Source organism: Lutjanus erythropterus, chromosome 6 (assembly GCF_056507025.1).
Source record: "Lutjanus erythropterus isolate fLutEry1 chromosome 6, fLutEry1.hap2, whole genome shotgun sequence".
NCBI lineage: Eukaryota > Metazoa > Chordata > Actinopteri > Lutjaniformes > Lutjanidae > Lutjanus > Lutjanus erythropterus.
The window spans coordinates 30,783,540-30,804,984 of NC_139322.1; the positions used below are offsets into that span (position 1 = coordinate 30,783,540).

Below are 21,445 nucleotides of genomic sequence, written 5' to 3' on the forward strand. Positions count from 1 at the left end.
AAAATCACATTTCATGTGTTTTATGCTGCTTTCTAAAACCAATCTTAAAACAATTTGGATATGCCAAAAAAATGATTTGGAATGACAGTCTGAACACGGCCTTAATGTGTGAAGTGTTTTGTGAAGTCTGGAACTTTTAGGCAGTTTTTGCTGCAAACTGTTTTTGTTAATTGTTTGCATGGTTGTTCACTGAATTTCAGATACCAGTAAAATTAGCTGTGAATGTTCTCATTCGTTCAGGTCATTGTAATCTCAAGAAAAGATTAAATCGAAGGCAACTGGACTTGTTTATATGTCTTTGAAGACGTTTCGCCTCTCATCTGAGAAGCTTCATCAGTTCATGCATGTCACTCGTCTGGACTAGCTCAGACTAGTCTGACATGCATGTAGGGCTGGGTATTGTTAAGAACCTCACGATTCGATTCAATTTCGATTCTTTAGGTTTCTATTCAATTCGATTTCGATTTGATTCGATTCGATATTGCTTTAAATTCTTCAATATCGATTCAGTAAGAAGTAGAAATACACAAATAATTAAGAGTACCTGTTGGCAATTTTTAAATATTTATTTTCATGCCCATAACACACGTGGTGTGTTACTTCACATCTTTGGGCAATAAAACATCTGAAAATAAAACATTTGCAGCACCATAATAGCTCACTTGTGCATATAAACCTCTGTCTTCACCTCTGTGTACAGCTTCGGGATGGCGACCTCTGTCATGTGTTTTCGTGTTGGTATAGCGTATCGTGGTTCAAGTGTGTGTACCATCTTCTTAAAACCTTCATTTTCCACGACACTGTACGGTCGAAGGTCCTTGCAAATGAAGACGGCCACGGACTCTGTTATCCTCTGTGCGCGGACAGAGCTTGGCGGTAGTTTGCAGACATATTGTTGTTGTTTGGTCGCGTGCAGCCTCCGTCCTTAAAACGCGAATCACACGAAGATGTTGCGCACAGCGCCCCCAATGGCCAGGAGGTGAATCGATTCAGAGGGTTTGCTTAATCGATATTGAATTAGGGGGCGGATAATTTCGATGCATCGATTTTTCGATATTTTTACCCACCCCTACATGCATGAACTGATGAAGCTTCTCGGAGACATGTAAACAAGTCCAGTTGCCTTGGATTTAATCTTTTCTTGAGATAGCTCCTCCGTTGTTTTCCTTTTGTGTTTTCTGTGGTTGCCATGGTTACACAACAAGCTTTGGTGGCAAGTTGAAAAAAGTTCAACCATCTTGTCACTGCTTCTCTTGTTTTCACATTAGAAACAATGGAGTTTATCTCTTGTAATTAGGCCACATAACACAAACATGTCAGGACATTACAAGGCTTATGAGTTTGTATACGTCCCTCTGTTCTGCTCTGCTCTTCAGAACTGCAAAGGAATCTGCAGGAAGGAAACTACAGCAAATTATCATCATCGCAGCGATTTGTTTACTGTGATAATTATGACCCAGAACACATCCCAGCACTTACATGCTCTCAGACACCGCCACCATTTCACTGCCTGTACGTCTCACCTACAGATTGCTCACTGTCATCTTGTTGAAACAGCCTATGGGAGTGAATGGAGCTTCCCGTATTGATTGTCACTGATGGTGTTGAAGGTGCAATCATTAACCCTGTCAGAGTGACAGATTGTGATGCTGTTCAGGCTTGAAGGAAGCCAACATACGCAGCGCATCAAAGACCACTTTGCTCACCTTCCAAATGGTCTGTGCTTTGTGGCGATGGCAGGAATTGTGGGTCGTCACTTGTCATTGGATGACCTGCTTGAAAGATGACGATGTCTAGCTCATTGCTCATACCGTGCGCCTCATCTACGCTGCAGTGCTCTTCTCGAGGAGCACGTTTTCCAAGTTGAATGGTTGTCATTTCAGTTCAGCCCTGTAAAGCGATGCTCACAGTGTAATGGAACATTGCACCTAGGTCACCAGCATCGAAATGGAATATTGAAAAATGGAGGTGTCTGCGTGTTGGGTGTCATATTGTCAGGTGACTCATTGCTTTGGTGGAAATATTAGACTCTGCCTCACCACAGAGATGGATGACGTTTCTTTGGGTGTGTTGGGGATGATGGGGTGGGGTGGAATATCATATCTAACTCATCTGTATTCACTGCTGCAGTTTGCCTGTTTGTCATGCATGTCAAATTCTTCTATTCCACACAAATATGTTATGTGTCTCTACAGACAGCAGCCTCCTGAAGACTATTGATGGTTCACATCTGGACTGTGCGATAAAGAAGCACCCTGCGCTGGTTTCCATGTTGCACCTTCTTCCAGAGAATGTCCTTGTGTCTGGAGAAGAGAACATTCCCGGGCTTGCAGCTTCCCCAAAAGGTAAACTTCACATCAGTGTAGGTGTTGAACGGTACACTTCTGTACAATAACAGATGCTCTTTTTAGATGTTTTAAGATATTTTTCTCCCAGATACTTCAGTGGATGGCTTTATAGTGCCCACAGATTGTGAGATTTAAGCAATCTAGAATTAGGAAGTTGCAGCAATAAGTTTATTGCAAGCCTCACATTGTGACATTGATCTATTCAATTTTGGTACAACATCAAGTTTGATGTATGTAGACTGTACAATGATCAAACTGAATGAATCATAGGCTACGCATGTCAATATGCAATAAAATGTGATCAGCATGTGTTATCCATCTGTGCTGCTATAATGGTAAACAATAAAGCTAACCAAGAGTTGAGCTCTTGCAACAGTGGTATTTATGTGTATAGATAAAAAAAATCAAAGACGAAGAGGAGGAGGAGGAGGAGGAGGAGGAGGAGGAGGAGAATGTGGAGGCCAACTTGGAATTCTAATTTTGCAAACACAGCCTGAAGTACGACTGCGTATTTCTTAGCATACATAACCATACATCATGCTGCACTCCTATTAGTTCGATAGTAGACATAGGTCATATCAACAGTGAGATGTTTATCCCAACTTTCTGATACTGTCAGAATTTTGTCTCAGGCTGTCTTTGGTCAGAAGGTCATGACAGCAGGCATCTAGCACAGTGCAATACAGGACGGCTGTTTTTGGAGCTATTTTATGCTTTATGACCAAAAATATCATCATGCTTCTTTCACGGTGGTCAGAATCGCACAGTGTATACACGACTTAAATGGCAAATGGCAAATTTAAATGATTAAAATACTGTAATGACATGTTTTTCTGGACCAAAACAGAGAAATGATCAGAAAACTCACAAAACATGAAAATGTATGAGAATTCTGTCTATTCTGTCTATGTCTATTCTAAATCGGTTGCCTTCTTATCAGGTATGGCTCATGAAGATGATTTTAAACACGTTTTAAATTTTATGACTGGAATCATAATTGTTGTGACATCATGTGTGAGAGTGTGAGAAATAATCATACAAAGTTGGCCAAAATTTGCAAGCAAAAATTAATGGAAAAAAAGGAAAAAAACTGGTGAGTAAATGGTAAAATGGAAGTTCACACTCCTGTAGCTCTCTGTGCAGTCTTTATAGTCCATGCCCATGTCTATTTAGTTTTTTTTTTTCCTCCAATCCTTTGCCTTTTCAGCACAAAGTGCAGCATGAATTTACAAGGTGAACACTTTTTATGTCTGTCAATTTCTATGTTGACACTGTCTCACAGATTTCATGTTTTCACAGGATTCGGGGGATTTTCTGTTGACACAACTATTATCTGACTACCTGTTGTTCAGTGTGTTGTCGTTTGTATTCACTCAGCTATTCATTCAATATTTGCTCCATTCTGACAAGAGCAGAAAAAAATCTTTCTTTGTGGAAACAGGCATACTGTATGTGGGGTGTCTGTTCAGATCTGAAGTGAGTATTTACAGTGCAGCTCATGAAATGCAGTAATCAATAGTGGAGCTGCTTTGATTCTTACACTACAGATACTGTACAGATGCTCTTGGTGCACATTTAGTCCTTATTCAAGCATCCAAAACAGTTTGACAGTTGAAGTGAACTTAGAGGTTACCTAAATTCAAGCTAGATTAACCAAAATATCAACCCAAAACCTTCAGCAGCACATATCAGGTGTAATCTTACGTAACATATTTCAGCAACGCTTCACTTGTCTGCTGTCAAAATAACATATAGGACATTCATCATGGTGCTTAATAGTGGCCTTTTCTGCAAACTTAGTTCCATCAGAAGTTGAAATGTCTGCAGTACTTAGAAAGTGAGTTTCTAAGGGGGAATGTAATGAAGTCTGACAGTGCAGAGCTATAATCATTGGGAGTCAGTGGGAGGTATGGTAGCCGGCTAATCCTCTTCATGTTCTGGGGCTGTGAGCAGCAGAGACCTAAGCTGCCTTTTAAGACCACAGCCACCAGTTTGATATTCACGCCGCATTCAGAATGGTCCAACTCTGCGCTCCAGAGACAAGGGCTGCAGTGAAACGCTTGATGGCTACATTACTCTTGAAGAGATTACAATCACACTGGCTATTTGCTCTTTGTTGTGTCTGAAAGGGGTGATTGTGGACTTCACAGGCTCTCCCGATGCATCCATTGGCTGGGACGCTTTCTTCAATCGATTCTGATTCAATTTGCGCCAAGTATCCAGATGGAAACAGTTTTTGTTAAATTATTTGACACAAGCATTGATATCTTTCTCTGTGGTATAAATATTCCAGTGATTGGCATTAGGCAGCTTCCCACAATTCAGTGGAGCAGTCATTTAGATGGAGCTGCTGTCTCTCAGAAAACTTCTAATCAAATATATTCATAATCAAAGAGGGAGGGTTGACTGTGTTAACGTTTGCTGCCAAAAAGGGGGTGCTCAGATTCTCTCTCCAGCTCTTGGGTATATAGTAGTAGTCTCTCATCTGACAATAAATAATTGAATATTTGATGGAACTTACTTTTTGTAAGGAAAAATCAACTTTATTTTGGGAAGTTATAAAGGGAGTTTATACTGTTACTATAGTGTTTATTGAAAAAAGTGCTCAGCACAATTTCTCAGAGCCCAGTGCGACATCTTCAAATGGCTTCTTTTGTCCAACCACCAGTCCAAAGACTCGTCTTTTACTCTCATAAATGACAAACAATGTAGACAGACTAGGGGAAAGATTGAGGGATGCTGTAGTAAGAGTCTGATGATCTGAGAAGGGTGGAAGTGCCAGTGATTGTTGAGTGGGGTTTGATGCATTTTTTGAATATATGAAGGAGGCTTATTCAAGCCAAAACGTGGTGTTAAGATGCAAAGGTAAGTAACAATATATAGTCCTTTGAGATGCCAAACAGTTTAATTGCATTTGTCGTCATTTACTAAAGGACCATGCCGAGGATTTACACTGGTAAAATGGAAGAAAATCAAAGTGCAGCTGAAAATCATGTCTTTGATCTTATGATATATTTCAAGGCGTTCCTGTTCAGAGATGCAAAATACTGGAGCAACAAATGGGGATTAATAACAACTGCACCTGGCGTTTCACCACAGACTGACCACCATTTTCAGACAGAGGAAGTGGGAAATTTAAAGTCTGGAGGAGCAGGTGTAAAATCTTCTGCACTTTTTTATCAGACGCACCCAGAGGGCATGAAACTAGACAGGTTGAAACAGCTAGTCAGAGAGACAGACAGAGAAATGCAAATTAAAAGATGCATTGTAAAATTTCTTTCACAGAGCTTGCTACTCGGCACCACAGCACAAGCCATTATAGAGCCCTCAAAGCTTTGCCAAGAGCCATTCAACCGCTGATCTTTTTGTTGAGCTGACAGCATCAGGCTACTCAATATTTCCTTGCAATTCATGCTTCCAGTTTTTCTTCAACAAATACTTCAAGTTCAGCAGCAGCAGAAAACATTTTCATTTGTGATGATAATTTAGATTATTTATGAAAATCAGATGAAATTCAGTGCATTTATATCTGTAAAAAGCACAAAGGATCTCTACCACATTTCATGGCAACCCATCCAATAGTTGTTGAGATATTACAGTCGGGATCAAAGTGGCTGACTGACCAACCGACAAACTGACATTCAGAGAAACAGCTGTTAGTGTGGTTAAAAATACAAACAACAAAAGTGAAGGTTAAGGTTAAACCAACATTTTAGGAGGGTATAAAAGTCGAAATAGAGCATCTCTGGAGTGCAGGGTGAGGCAGACATATTAATAAGTAAAGCTGCCATGAAACTGAAAGTGTTTCTGGTAACCACCCCTTTGGCACTGACTTGACACTGCTGATAAAATAACATGGAGAAGTTCAGCTCACTTTCTAAGATAACACACACAGCGTAGCTACAACACTGTATCAAACCATACATTTTCCACTTGACCTCTCTCTTTTAGGTTTCTACAACTTCTGGGATGCCATGATAAATTTTCTCGGGGCAATGGCAAATGTCAGGGAACTTTGCAAATAGGTCAATGAAAGGAGTATACTGAAATATATTTCACAACTCATTTCACACATTTATTTCACTACATGGTGGTTTTCAGTTGTTTATACTCCACAGAAATCCCAACTGAAAAGACTTGGTGAGCCGAAACCAGCCCAGAGGAAGACATCCCATTTTAGACTAGAAAGTTCTGTAAATATATCATGGAAATCATGGAAATGTCATGACATTGTTGATGTTATGTTCACACTGTCACCAGGAGATGCTCTGTTGAGGCCCCAGCTGCTCAAGACACTGTCCTTCACCCTGAGCAGACTGACCATCTCCCTCCAGCCGTCGCTGGAGACGTTTGAGCGCCAGCTCCTGCAGCTGATCAATGCTGACTGCCATAACACAGTAAGACCAGACTTATGTAATACACACACACACACACACACACACACACAGTCTTAATGGTCCATGCACTTGACACATTAGGGACAGCTGTGGAGTTCTTAATGAAAGGTGTGCAATCATATTCACAATCGTCTTTTAATCCATATTCTCATACAGTGGGTTCTATAGTATATAGTAGTATATTACTTTTTCTGACTGTACTTTTACTGTTCACTTGGGTGTATTATTGAGCCAGGAATCTACTTTTTATTTTGCTGCATTAGACATTTATCTATTTATTACAATTATACTGTTTCTACACCAAAATTAGCACATATATACAGGTTTTTTTTAAACACAACTAAACCTGCTAAAAACAGGTGATTGAGTCCTTTCCCATTGCCAGTAAACCCGTTGCCACTGACCTTTTTTCTGTTGTTCACTGGAAAGTTTCATGTCTGTGCAGGACAGCAGACTTGAGGACAGCAGAAAGCTGTTTGTTTGTTGGTTTGAAGTTTAGTTTCTCTCCTGCGTCGCTGTTTGTTCTCATAGGTTTCATGATCACTTTCAGCCGTATAGGAGCCATGTTAGGTTACTGCAGATGAAAACCCAACATTTCCTGATTTTGGTGCTTCAAAATAAAAGCTTTTAGATAACAAAATAATGGGAGAATTTTATTGTGAATGCTTAACAGGATGTGTAGTCAACATTTTGTAGCTGCTCAAGATGAGAGTGCATAAGTTAAATACAATATTCAAAAGCAGATGCTTTTATCAAAAGCAACATACATCTGAGAAGTCAAACTGAGTCAAGCCAAGCAGCACATGTATATGGAAAAGGCCAAAAGAGTTGCAATTACAGATGGAGGGGACAAGCCTTCATTGTAAAGCGTGTCCACCTGGCTGTCGTGCTGATCAGAGCTGGAGCTGATAAATACTGTTGACTATAGTTATTTAACCCTGGAATGAATGCTGATTGTACCCTTTCCCACTGAAGAAAAAAGACAGATGTTGGTGGGTGTTAGTGGGGATTTTTGCCAATTGTAGAAGGGGCTCTAGTCTGCTCTAAATGTGTAGATTAAATGTATAGGAAGAAAAATAAGCACCACTTGTCTTTTGACAGTGATGCGATGATGGCAGAGCAAAACCCAGGGCAAGAGGCAGCTTCCAGCGACAATCTGTGGCTCCATTTTTTCAAACCAAAATCTAAAAATGACAGCAGTTTTCCTCTTTTAACCTCTGAAACCACATTGAAGTACTGTAGGTGAAAATGTAATTGGTTAGCTAACATTAGTTGTGTTAATTTTTTATGTATAACTTTTTGATATTATTGACATAACTTATGTTGTTGCTAGTTGTCTGTTGAGCTTTGAAATTGGTGTGCTTTAGAAAACAATTAAAATAGAAGGTAATTCTTTGAGTAATTTATCAACTGGGTACTTTTTTTTACTTTTACATGAGTCAATTTTTATGGGAGTAATTGTACTTTTATTTAAATATAGAATTTCAGTACCCTACCCATCATGCTTGTTCTCCTGAGAAAAATAAACTAGAGGTAAAGGGTGAAAGGAATGTTGAAGCACATCCTTGTGAGGCAAATATGTCTCTCCTTCATCTTCATCCTACATCCTTTAACTGTATATGGTGTGCTTACAAGGCAAAAACAAATCACCTTATACATACACAATTCTGATAACGTTTCATCCTTCCATGCCAACAGTTCACAACGCTCCTTAAATTAAAGATGGCCATGATGGCCTTGACACACCTCTGCCGAGATTATTTTCTCCAGTGTGATGCTTTCCTTTATCTCACTTTCCGTTTCTTTAGTGTGCAAGCACAAGCGCTTTTACAGCTGCCACTGCAATTTAAGGCACATCACCTCCCAAACTAAATGGAGCTTATCTATTCTCTTCCCCCTTTCTTGTCTACGGAAACCCAGATGGTTAACCATATTTGACAGGTGCGACTGGACTAGCAATTATTTGTACAGTGGCTCTGCACGGGCCCTATCTGTTCACTTCAGCCTAAGTGAGATGTGTCTTTGGTACGGATGAGAATTGATATGACAACGCTGTCACTCCGTATCTTTTTGCCGCTGCTCTTTGATACTGCTCGTCTCAATCCTCAAACTCAAACACATGGGAACGAGGGAGTGTTTAGAGTTTATTAAGTGGAGCAAATGGTAGGCACTAGTGCCTCTACCTTGGAAATTTATACCAAGAACACCTAAGATGGAATAACCTGCCTAAACATTTATTTTACGGAACTGCAGGTGGCTTTGGGCTTTGGGTGTTTGTTTTGACAGATGAGTGAACAATCTGCACAGAAAAGCCTGTGCCATAAAAAGGTGGTTGAAAATGTCCATTGTACTGTAGATTTAACTGTGTGAAAAACAATAATGGTTTCAAGGTTTTGCAATTATATAGCAGTATTTTTTTAGAACAATGTGGACTAATCAAAAGAAACCAAAAATCAAATCAAAAGAGTAAGCCATGAATGATTTTTTTCATGACATTAATTTCATTCTTAAAAACATGATCTCTAATTTTACAGCATTCAGTTGCACAAGGAATATTCATTTCTGCCATTTACAATTCACAAGGTGTGCTTTAAAAAACATCACAGAGAATTTCTGATCTAAGAAGATTAAATACAACATATTTTAAAAAATAAAATCATTTACTGCAGGTGGAAAAGAGCAAGCAAAGCAAAATGTGACTAATACTAAATGACCTCTGAAGAGTCAGACAAATGGCTTTTCAACATTTGAAAGGCAATTTGATGATAATAAGCCATTATCTTACACAATTGTGTGTTCAAAATACAAAATAATTAATTGTGTAAGGCTTTTTATGCCAGTGTGTGTGCTCTCATGTATGCTGCGACAAACTTCCCTTAAATATTGTTGGTCATCGGTTACTGGTCTCTATGATCAGCTGTTCTTATCAGTTAGCGGTTAGGATTTTAGCCGCGTTCATATGCACTGGTTTAAATTTAAAAAAAGATGAAAAATTAAATAAATAATTTAAAGGGGTACGGTGTGTATCCTTTTATCCTCCTCATCTTGCTTTGTTAACACCAGCTGTTGCTCAGTAGAACAACACACAAGCAAAGCAACAAACTGTTAAAGTCAGTAGAGTCAACAGCGAAATGTATTCTGGCCACTTAAATCAGGTCCACTCAAAAAAAAAAATCTATATCGATTTAAGTGTCCCCTATATTTTGAATATTTTCACCACTTTACCTTGCCATCGGCCAGCCTTCTCTGATGCCAAACTGCTGTTTTGTGAGCCAAATATAACTCTCTCCCAAGCAACCACATTCTTTTGGCAGTGCAGTAATTTACCTTGCAGAACATGGAAGTTGTTGGTCTACTGCTGCCTCAATGGGTTACTTTGTTGGTGTTATTGTGTGACTTTGTTTTTTTAAATAATACATTCAGATTCACCAAAGTTGTGTTGATCCTGTCTGCAGCAGTTCATTACTTAGCTTCCATGATGGCGCTCCTCTCAGCTTCTCCAGACTGGGGCGTGCTGACCGCTGTCTACTGTAGGTAATATACAGAGTATCAGTAAGTACCTCATACAGCCCCACTTCAAATCATCTGAACTATCCCTCGAAAACTCCACAAGGAAACTTGTGGGAATGAAATATGAATAAAGGAAGATCAGAATGAAAGTGCTTAAATAACTACATGAAAGAGAAGAATCAAAAAAAGAGGACAAAATGAGCAACTGGTTTAGCTTTTTTTTTTCTCTCTTGTCTCTTATTCCCTTCTGTATATTATTGAGCGTGTAATGTTGACCCCGCCTTGGGCCACACTCAGACCCTTGTGGGAGGCCGTGCTGTCCTTTCATTGGTCCGACTTTGCTTCCCTTCCAGAGCTGCCCACAGACCTTCAGGAGGGACACAGTACTTTAGGGACTTTAAAGCCTATTTCAATGTAGTTATATTTAAAGGGAGGCTTTATGAAGAATCAGCCCTCCCTATCTTTCCATGCTGCCCTGCAGCGGAACAGTGAGCCCCAGTAATCCAGTAATAACAGCAATATAACAGTCGCTGGAAAGGCCCAGTGCAGATTATGTGACCAAAACAAAAAGAACAGGAGAGATAGGAATGAATACATTCATTAATAAATGGGTACACAAGAAAAAACATTTTTTTAATTTATTAGACAGATTACCATTAAATTTGCAGGGGCACATTTTGTAATTTCAAAGTTACACAGACTTTACTGCTAGCACCACCCTCAGGACAGTGATCATTTAAGACTCCTGGGCTGCTAGTGGAACTAAAGACTTTTTGTTATTTGACCAGGTTCTTCCATAGTACTCCTCTGCAGTGTAAAGCACATACATTTATCAAAATATTATATAACAGCATCAGTTAAGGTCCCCCAACAACACTCTGATGAAATTTGTGGCTGGTATAGATTCGTCATGGTGATTGAAGGTTAAGAATTAACAGTCCTATACATTCAGCCATTCATATCCACTGCTTCAGTGGGTCCAGATCACAGTGTCAGCCCAAAAAAGAGACCGGATAGTATAGCTTACCGTATCTTTTTAAGGAAGAATTTGAAATTATCAGACCAAAAACCAATGATATGTTGGTCAAATCAAGACTCTAATCTAACAATGACATGGCCATCAGTGCTAAAAAAAAATCGAATTGTGACCTTAAAATCGAAAGTTGAATTCTGAGAATTGTCACACCTCCACAGAATATATATGTCTGCAATTTAATTATTTTGCCATGCTTTGGGAATGTATATCGACTGGTAAAGCTAACAGGCCAGTTGTTTTTGTTGACATTCACAATGACGAGGAGAAATGATCTAGGTAATGTTTTTTTTAAAAATTATTTTAACTTTTATTTGTTCAGGGTAGGAACACTGAGAGCAATGCTCTCTTTTGCAGGAATGCCCTGATCACACATTCACACCTGGAAGCTGCCCAGTACAACCACAGTCTTATCTGCAAGCCACTGAGCTGCTGTGCTGTGCTGTGAGGTTAAGGGTGTTGCTCAAAGCCACCTCAGTGGGGGTAAAGAGGGAGTGGCAAGTGCTGCCTTTCACTTTCCTCTCCACCCAGATTTACCCTGCTGGTCAGGGGATTAAACTGGCGACCTTCCGGTCACAAGCTTGCTTCTCTAACCGAGACCACCACTGCCCCTTAATGCCCCCAAATGCCACTATACATTTTATTTAATGCCACTTAATGACATTGGCGATATATTTTGACAGTTATTTGCATGCAGAACAGGTTTTACTATTTGATCGTATGTGTTATTTTGGACTTCCATTGTTATGTGACGTCAGACAACTGCTTCCTCATGAAGTCAGGGTAGATCGATTTGCCCCAAGTTGCCAAGGAGCTCCAACTTTGAGTGGTGTGCCATTGTACTAATAATAGGAGGTTGGACAATTTTTATTTCCATGTTGTCTGGAATGCTCCATAACTAATTGCAGTGGGTTTTTGAAGCACCTGTGTCTAATTAGATACAAACGATGAAAAGTAGGCAACAACTTTGTCTTCCTTTTCCACTATGAGGTAAGTGACATGTTAACATGAATAATTTTCTCATTTTGTCTTCACAGTTTTTTTTCGAGTTGTTCTTTGAAGCTCTTCACAACGAGCTCAAGTTGCGTAAATTAGTTAAATGTTCCAGACTTTTATAACTTCAGCGGTATGACGACATTCTCATGTCTGTGAGAGGTGTTAATACATGCAGGAGTCAGCTTGATTGCAGCTTTTAATTAAAGCGTGTGTGTGTATGTGTGTGTGCATGTGTGTGTGTGTGAGATAGATAGACAGAGAAAGAAAAAGAGTGTGTGTGTGATCTGTGTGTGACCTTTAAAAGTGTGACTCCAGCTGGATTGTCATCAAGCTGTCTCTGAAGTGATGCTGACACCTCACCCGCCAACTCAGTCTTACCGTTGTGTGAGCAAATGTGTGTTTGTGTGTAAGTGTTTTTCCAGTGTGTCTGTGCTTAAATTGGTATCGAGGCAAAACGGAGTGACGAAAATGAAGAGGAATGGGGTGGTGGATGAATGTACAGTACAGCATGAGACGAATCCTTTATGCTGGCTGCAATTCTGACATACGGTCTTCACATAATCTCTCCGTAAGTATTGCTATTTTTAGCCCCACAAAGTATCACAGTGTGGCTTCTCTTTACAGTCCACTTTCCCATATATTATAGAGCCAGTTCCCTAGTTGATGCGCTTTTCATGTGAACTACTGTAGCTACTTTCCATGGCACACTTTAATGAGCACTAGGGTAATTCAAAATATGCTACCGAACCTTTCCAAACACACCCTGACCTCCACTTCATGGTAAGGATTGCTTGAGCATGTCTGTCTTCCCTAAGTTTGAGTGAGGCTAGAGGCTACATCACCTCAAATGACCCGTTGCAATCGTTCACCTACATCTTCAATGAGATCTATCACTCCTCATGAAAGGGCCCGAGATCTTGTCAGGCATTATGCAGCATCTTGGCTTGTGATCAAAAGACTTGGGAGAACAGCAAATGATGAAGAGGAGGAGAAGGAGCAGGCGAGGACCAATGCCATGCCGCAGGCAGAACAAAACGCCGTAGGCTGATTTAATGAATGGAGAAAAGACTCTGGCAACAAAGCTCCAGGAAGTTTTCATTTGTCCTAAAAGACGAAAACTCACTCAAAGTAGGACTGCCCCTGTGGACGTGGTACTATAAAAAAAGACAAAGGAGGTTGAACATCTCTGAAATAAGAGGTGTCTCGCACAGTTCTCTCTGAGGACACTGAGTTTGGCTGCACCTACGAATGTGCAAGCTGGGTGCTTTCTCCTTATCATAATTAGGCCTGTAACCGCTGCAACCGATGCAGTTCAAGGGAGTGGGGTTTAATACATTTGGCTCACATCAAATATTCAGGAAATGCAGGACTTTGTAATGATTGACGATCCAGTCATTGCACGAAATAGACTGTGACCAGTTATAGACCCTATAAGTCAGACAAGAGAGAGAATGCACAGCGGTTGAACGAGGAAGATAGGTAGATTCATAAACTTTAAAAGTCTCAAAGTCACTGCTTTTTTTCTCTGTTGAAGTAATGTGTTATGGAGAATCTAACTAAAATGAACTAAGCGACCTCCTGGAGAAACTTAAGACAGCTGTGAGACAGGATCCATCAATCACTGAAGAGATCTCCACTATTGCAAGTTTTGGGTTACTGGGAGTCACTGACAAGGGAGTCACTGCACCTTTTGTCAGGGCAAATGCCATGTATGAGTGCCATATAGTACAATAAAATATAGTTTTTTCTGATTCCTTCTTGTGAAAAAAGGTCTTCAAAACTCTAGTGTGAGGGAAATGACATATCCTGGTGGCATGGCATGTTATTGTCGTCTCATTCCAAACATAACTATTAGGTGTTTGACAATTCAGCCCCATACCACTGCTCTTTTGAATGTCATTAAAATAAGATGAGATAAACATTATTGATTCCACAATGGGAAACTGAAGTGCCTGGTGCCATCAGCAAACATCATTTACTGATTGCACGCCATCAGGCCTGCATCTTGGATAATGCAGATGCTGTAGTTCCAGATACAGATGTTGCTAATGATGATCATCAGTAGCACAATAATGTCTGAAGATGTTGCTATTACTCACCTGGCACTGGCTGTATTGTTAATCAAATGTTGAAGAAAAGTAGTGATATAAATGACTTTTGCATATTAAAGCATTACTTCTGGGCATATTTTCTTGGGAACTAATATTTATATAGGTCATCATCATGATCTACGTAAATTTACCATGCTTGTAAAAATAAAAAAAAAACCATAATCCTTAAATCCAGTGTGAATCAGATAGATGTCACAACTATTAATCATAATGAGCTGCTGTGGTTAATTTACCTGGTTAAATAGTTTCTCAGGTTAGGTTAGTACCTTAACTACCAGATCACAGTTGTACCTTAACTACCAGATCACAGTTGGAAGTAAAGCATTTCTAACAAATTAGATGAGCCATCAAAGACAGCTGAATGATATACAGGCATTTCCTGACCAAGCAAAAATGCTTCCACTGGATCTTCAATCATCTTTTGTATAGTACTGCCTCATGTCTATGGCTTTCTGAAGAAATCATGATGATTTGTGACCAGACTGAGATAGATGGATTCCAAACTGTCAATGCACTCCTGACACTATTTTGTGCCTTAAAGCTATTTTTCTAAGGGTTTTTTTGTTTTTCTAAGGTCAACAAATCCCATAAAAAGGCCAAAACCGATAGTAAATTGATCCTACCAGTATGTACTATTTGTGCAGCTTTTTAAGCTTCTTAAAAACACATAAATGAGCCACACCATTGCATTACCTTGAACACATACACTGTTATTTATTTATAGTGAATTCTACATGCAGCATCCTGCTGTTGTAAATATGCCATCGTGCTTCAAATGTATATGAATTCTTGGCCAGAAATAGTCCCCAATAAAAGCACTATTTCTTCCCGTTAAGTAACTTTTGCCAAACAACTACAGCGGCTAGTTAAGTTCGGAAATCATAGAGACTTTGTAGCTGCGGCCAGCAGCTCTACATGTTGCTTCATTTGGTTGGTCCACAAAAATACGCCTCCCTTTGGCAGCCACAGTTTTTGCCCTAGGAGGCTGAAATTTGACATGGAGGTCAAGTGTGCGTTAAGTTGTTTTTTGTGTTCATGCTGACTGGCTAAAAGATGGCGTGGAAATGGGAGTGACCTATTGCTGAGAAGTGCATAACTTCCAACTTGCACCAGACTTTGTGGAAAGGTTAGTCATGAGCCAAAGGAAATCTAATCAACCGTTCATGCCAACTAGGAAAAAGGGGATGTTGTAGTGGCTGTGGCCCTAACTTCTTAATGGATTCATGTACCACGGCCAAACTCATGATCCATTAGTCCTAGTTTCATGTGGTAGACATCACCAGTCTCAGCAGAGTTTCTTTTTCATTAGTGACTTATAACCCACCCCCTATACGTTAGCCATGCTCCCTTTAATAACTTGTGGACTGTTTCTCTTAGGCTCCTGTGGGAGGCATCCTTGGTCTCAGCAGAAAGCCCTGTTTCACTAGTGACAGTTTGCCTCACACCCTATGCTTCTATAACTCATGAACAATTTGTCATAGAGCCTTGTGACACGTGTCATTGGACCTGGCAGAGTGTTCCTTTTTCCACTGGTGTCAAGTGGTTGTATGTATGCATGTGAATTCATGCACACGTGGATGCATGCAAGTACATACGCTGTAATAGCTGGTCACTGCTTTTACAAAGTCTTGCTTGCTAAAAATTAAACTATATTTGTGGCCTTGTTTTAAAGAGTTCTGTCTTCAGTAGAGACAAATGGACTTGGATGTTTTGTCAAGCCCTCTGCGACTCATATAGATGCACAAGGTACTCTTTAGCAGCTGTACTAGACAAAATAGGTTTTTTTGATGTATTATGAAGAGCAAGAAAGTTTGTATATGGAGGAAGCGGGGTGGATGGATGGCTCAAACAAACACAGGACTTACAGCTAGGACACCGGGGTTCGTGTCCAATATGAAACCCAAAAAGGCTGTTAAAAAGGCTTTCTGGTAGAGCCTCATAAGGCCGCTAAGTGTGTGTGACAAAGCAGCACAAAGCGGTATTTGGGATGAGAACGGGTTGGTAAGGAAGTTGGAAAACATCCAGAGATGGACTAATGCATTGTTTTTTTTTCTTTCCATATAATAATATTCGCCTTATCCTCTAAGGTTGTGATATGATGTTTGTGTCCTGTTGGGTCTCGGAGTTTAACTGTACCTGCATTTGAGGTTTTTTCCAAGTGGAGGCAATTGTGCTCACATTGGCGTAATATGTGCAGTAGATGAAAGTACATGAGATATGTTCTGCTTAGGGACAAGTGGTATGGAATAAGAAGGGAAATAAGAAGGCAGTGAAGCAGGAGTGTATGTTTGCCTTAATATTTTTGGTTATGAATTATGGGAGTGTTTCAGCAGTAGGGCAACAGTGATTTATCGGTGGAAGCGCTGTGCCAGTTAAAATCTGTTAAGGAGTAGGGGAGTGGGAGGATGAGAGCGGCATGCTAATGATGCTGCCACTGTTTCTTGCCATGGATGACTCACCCGCAATATGGGGGAGCTAACATCCACTGTGTGGGTAGCAACACATGAGCGCACACACACATACAAACACATGCACATGTGCTGGTCAGTGTCCTGACTGCTATGTTGAAACGTGGAAAACGACATGTTAACAGCCACCCAGCATCTTCTCCATGACGATGTGAGGGATGTGTTGATAGTCACAAAAACTCTGAGAAGCATTTTTCTCTTGTTTGCTCGTTTTCAAAGGTAAGACAGAAACATGCCAGAGTTGTGTAACTCACTTGGTAATTGGCTTATACAAAACTCATGTGGGACATAATTTCACCTGCTTTCTCTCTCTTGCTCTTTATCTCTCACACACTCACACACACCCCTTGAGATGACAGTTGCCATCTGTAGAGTTATTATTACCTTTTATAACAGCCTACACATTGATTTCACAAAGTACTGACACAAAAACTTACTGATGATTAGCTGACAGCTTTTAATGGTGCCATATAGAAAAGCAAATTCTACTTTTCAAAAGCTGTAAAGCAGCAAACCCAGGTGTTTTTAGCTTTTATGATTAAGTCATACGTAGCTATTAGTGCTATCAGAATGGAATAGAATGAAATCTTATGGACACCAGCAATTCTTGGGCAGCCAAAAACCTGTTGAAGCTAAAGTGTACATACTCTGGCTTTTGGTGAATGCACAAAAGTCTTGACCTTTCAGTTTAACCCTTTTGTTGTTTTCACATTGCCCTGGGATCCTCATTGTTTGTGTCCTCACAGGCCCCAATATTGTAGGTGTGAAAATATTAATAATTCCTACATAAACTATTATAACCCAGTAAACAATAGGGCTGCATAATTAATCACAATTGCAATAAAATTGCAATATGGCCAAGTACAATATCCAAATTGCAGAACCAGAGCCAAATCAAGATTTTTCAAAAAAGGAAAAGTATTATAATGAGGCACTGTAATGCTGCAGAGATGACCTGGCCTAAAAATTTTCTCTGTTTGTTTGGTATAGGCCTCAATAAATATGATATATTATTGTGGTGGGAAAAATTGAACAAAATAAAGAGACTGTGAGAAAGAAGAAGTTGTTTTTGTATATTTATTTTACTCTTGTGCAACAGTACTGAAACTGACATGGTGACAATAAGCAAACACGGAGGAGTCGTGAGGAGTGTATCCTCATCAGGGTTTTTATATACATAAGAACAAAGAGACTATGGTTATACACAATGAACAAGTGGTTAGATGACTCGGTGTCATTAAGACCATCTGCCTGGATTTTCGGGTAATTCCCTTGATGCTAAATTCAGTATGTCTATATGATATATTGGTCAGGCACTGTATTAACAAAGGCAGTTCATCTATAGTTCAGGAGTTCACTAAAAGTGCGGACTAGTCATGTCTTTCACAAAACAGTATCACAATAAGAGTTAGAATAGGAGATTGTTGTACTCAATGCAGGATTATATGTCACATAATAACTTTTCCACTACAGTTATATTCTGTATATATAAAGAAACATCTGGATTGGATTTTGTTTGCAAAAAAAGCATATGCAATGCATAAATATGCAATGCTGCCGACACTGTAGTAAGCATTTTGCCATGCTGTACCAAAATAAATTCTGCTGACTGAAGAGAAATATCCATCACAGTGACATAGTGACCTGACATTCGATAGAAATTGAATTGATTTGACATACCTTGTGTTGTTGGTCAATTAGACTGGAGACCAATTGAACTCTCTGTTAGACCTCTGTGGTATGAACAAAAATAGGTAAGCTCTGGATCCAGATGCTCCATACAAATTTACAGATTGAACCAAAGAGACTGCTGAACAAAGGGCTTGAATTGCAAGTGAGAACAAACGAAGCAGAGCTAATGCAGAATTTTCTGTGGCGGACTTCTTAAACTTGTTATCGCTTCGAAATGATGTTTGCAAGCATGTCTAATCAGGTTAGGGAAAGTTCAGTATGATTGTGAGGATAGAGTCCAGCACTCCAAGCAGAATAAAAGTGTTGTTTGGCGTAATTGTCATCATTAATATAGACCAATACACAAGATAAATCAAGAAAATAATGCAACAAAATGTGCAGTGATGTATGTGTGTGTCTGTCCCCTGGAAAACCGTGTAAACGCTTAAAACCTTAATATTAGACAAAGCAACCCCTACTCTGCTGAAGCATTTCTGCGTTTTATTTCTCGATTAATATAACTTAAGGAATATCTAATAAGTTTTGTGAGCATGCATAAATCTTTGTGTGTTTGCTTTTGTGTGCACTCACACAAATAAGCAGCTATATAAGACAGGGTAAGCAGATAATCTAAAATATAATGTGAAATAATGTGGGTGATCAGAATTGAGAAGGAACATTATTAATTATATTGTCAAGATAAGTAAGAAAAGATGCAATTATCCTATGAGTCATGGATTTGTTTAAGTTATTTTGCTGATTATATGTTTCAGCTGAACTTTGCTTTGGCAGTGTGGTCATCACTGCTCTTTCACATGAACGTGAAGACATTTTCCCCTCAGTGAGATGATAATGACACTTAATAACTGTGTTATTCAAGTTTGAGCCAGACAAATGCTATTGGATCTGTTTAGACTCCATACTTAAGTTAATTTGCTTTCCTTTAAAGAACTGGTAAAGCATCTTTTAAAATTCACTTGAGACATTTTTCTTTATTAACATCAAGTGTGGTGTCACATAAAGCACAGTTTTCTAGCATTTTGTAGCTGAAGGTAGTGCATATTTTATGGACATTATTTCTTTTGTTCCATTGTTTTTTTTAGATTTTTGAGCATTTGAAAAAATGTCCCTGTGACAGTGACACATTGTACTACATGTAACGCTGTAGGAAGCAAATTTTGTGCACAGCTTTAAGGCATCAGTGAGTCAACTCCAGCTGAAGTGCTTGGTGGATGGTAGAATATTGTAGAAGCAGAACAGGGTTTTCTGGCACAACTTCACCTTCTTCCAAGGTGCATTGGGAAGCAAAAAGGGGCTCAAGAGGTAAAACCTTATTCTCAGACCAGTGCATTTTTGCTTTGGCCTTCATGACCCTGATGAAAACCAAAGCCGAAAGACATTGCTCTGAGACTAAAGTTGTTTGACATACTACAAGTGTTGCTGGATTTTACCTCTTGAAGATGGTAGAAAGGCCTCAAGAATCTTCTCCCACCACATTTTTCCAACAATCATAACTGGGGCAGTCTGGAAGTTTGTATAACTTTCTAAAATCGACAATCCAACATTCACGGCCACTTGATGCAGCGACTGGCCAGGTGTGTGGGTTTGACAAAGTAGCAGGAAACTTCTGTCTCAAGCTCTCTTTTATACTTCTTGGTGCAACTATTTGTTACTTTTTGTGTATACAAGCGAGTACAACACTATGAATAACTTCTGAGAGACAGTGTCTGCAAGTGCATGGTTTTATCCCCATATCTGCACAAATATCTTGCCTTCGAGTGTGCCCAGTTTGAACAGAATAAACGCCTTCTGACGTGGTCACATTACACATTTTACAAACTACAGTAGTTCTTTGCAGGCGTACCTGTGCCTTTGGTGTCCTCTGGCAGTCTAAATGCTGATTTGAAGGTTTCTCCAATGTCGAATATAGTTCTGGGCAAATCAAAACTTCTGGGGACATTTTGTATCACAAAAGTGGTCAACAATTTGGCTGCAACGGAAAATAACCATTGCCCATTGTGACAGTCACTGACCACTGAATCCTCTCATCGTAACCTTGTCATTTCAAAGATTTTTGTGTTTGAGTTAGTGTCCTGTCAGAGTTGCCACATGGAAGAAACTGTTCCATTTTTGACATGTGGAAGAGAAAATAAAAAGAAGCTGTTGTTGCTGGTCACTGCACTATGTCTCCATCTCCATTATTATTTTCTTATGAATCCTGCCCACTTAAGTGAACCCAAGACACTGGTGGCAGAGGTGTTTCTTTTCTTTGAGCTGCGGTGTGTTTCCAACAACAACACCATCTCCCACTGCAGCGTTGCACTGTGGACGTTATAATTTACCAGTTAAGTAGAAAGTAATTAGATAGATGTAATTTACAATATAGACTGATAGACCTCTTCACTAAAGTTTTCATTAGTCAAATACGTTTAATTTTTAGTCTATAAAATGTTAGAAAATGGTAAAAATATGTTCATGTACTTCAGATTGTTTTGCCCAACCAATAGTCAGCATCTGATACTACAATACAGGTAGCTGGTAACAGGTTTCAAAAGCCTCTATTGGGACTTCTGACCCCCTTATTGATCAGTGCCACTAAGCTCTGTCTCAAGCATTATGAAATCCCTACTCAGAGATTACAGGGTCAAGACCCATTTGCTGTCTAGAGCTTCTAATGTCCCAGTTGGAGCTATTAGAGAGAGCTTGCTCTCACACTTCATCTCCTGCCCTTTGAGCACAAAGAAATAACCTTCAGAAACTAATTTATCCTCCTCTGAAAATCTACACTCATTTTCCTCAAACTTGCACAATGAGGCAGCTGCCGCTTGCTTTACACTTCTCTTCCAACTGCTATTATCTCTAAATTCCCTCTAAACGACTTTCTTTCTTTTTCAGCAGTTCAGTTTTATTC

At 39.5% G+C, this 21,445-nt stretch overlaps 1 protein-coding gene across 1 annotated transcript in view; it reads left to right on the top strand.

Moving 5' to 3' along the window:
• Window positions 1–21,445, top strand: part of nphp4 (nephronophthisis 4) — a 222,786-nt gene that overhangs the window by 58,042 nt on the left and 143,299 nt on the right. The window contains exons 5-6 of the mRNA XM_084721632.1: window positions 2,196–2,345; window positions 6,609–6,745. Of these exons, the coding sequence (XP_084577758.1) occupies window positions 2,196–2,345; window positions 6,609–6,745 (287 nt within the window). The remainder of the gene's footprint in view (window positions 1–2,195; window positions 2,346–6,608; window positions 6,746–21,445) is intronic.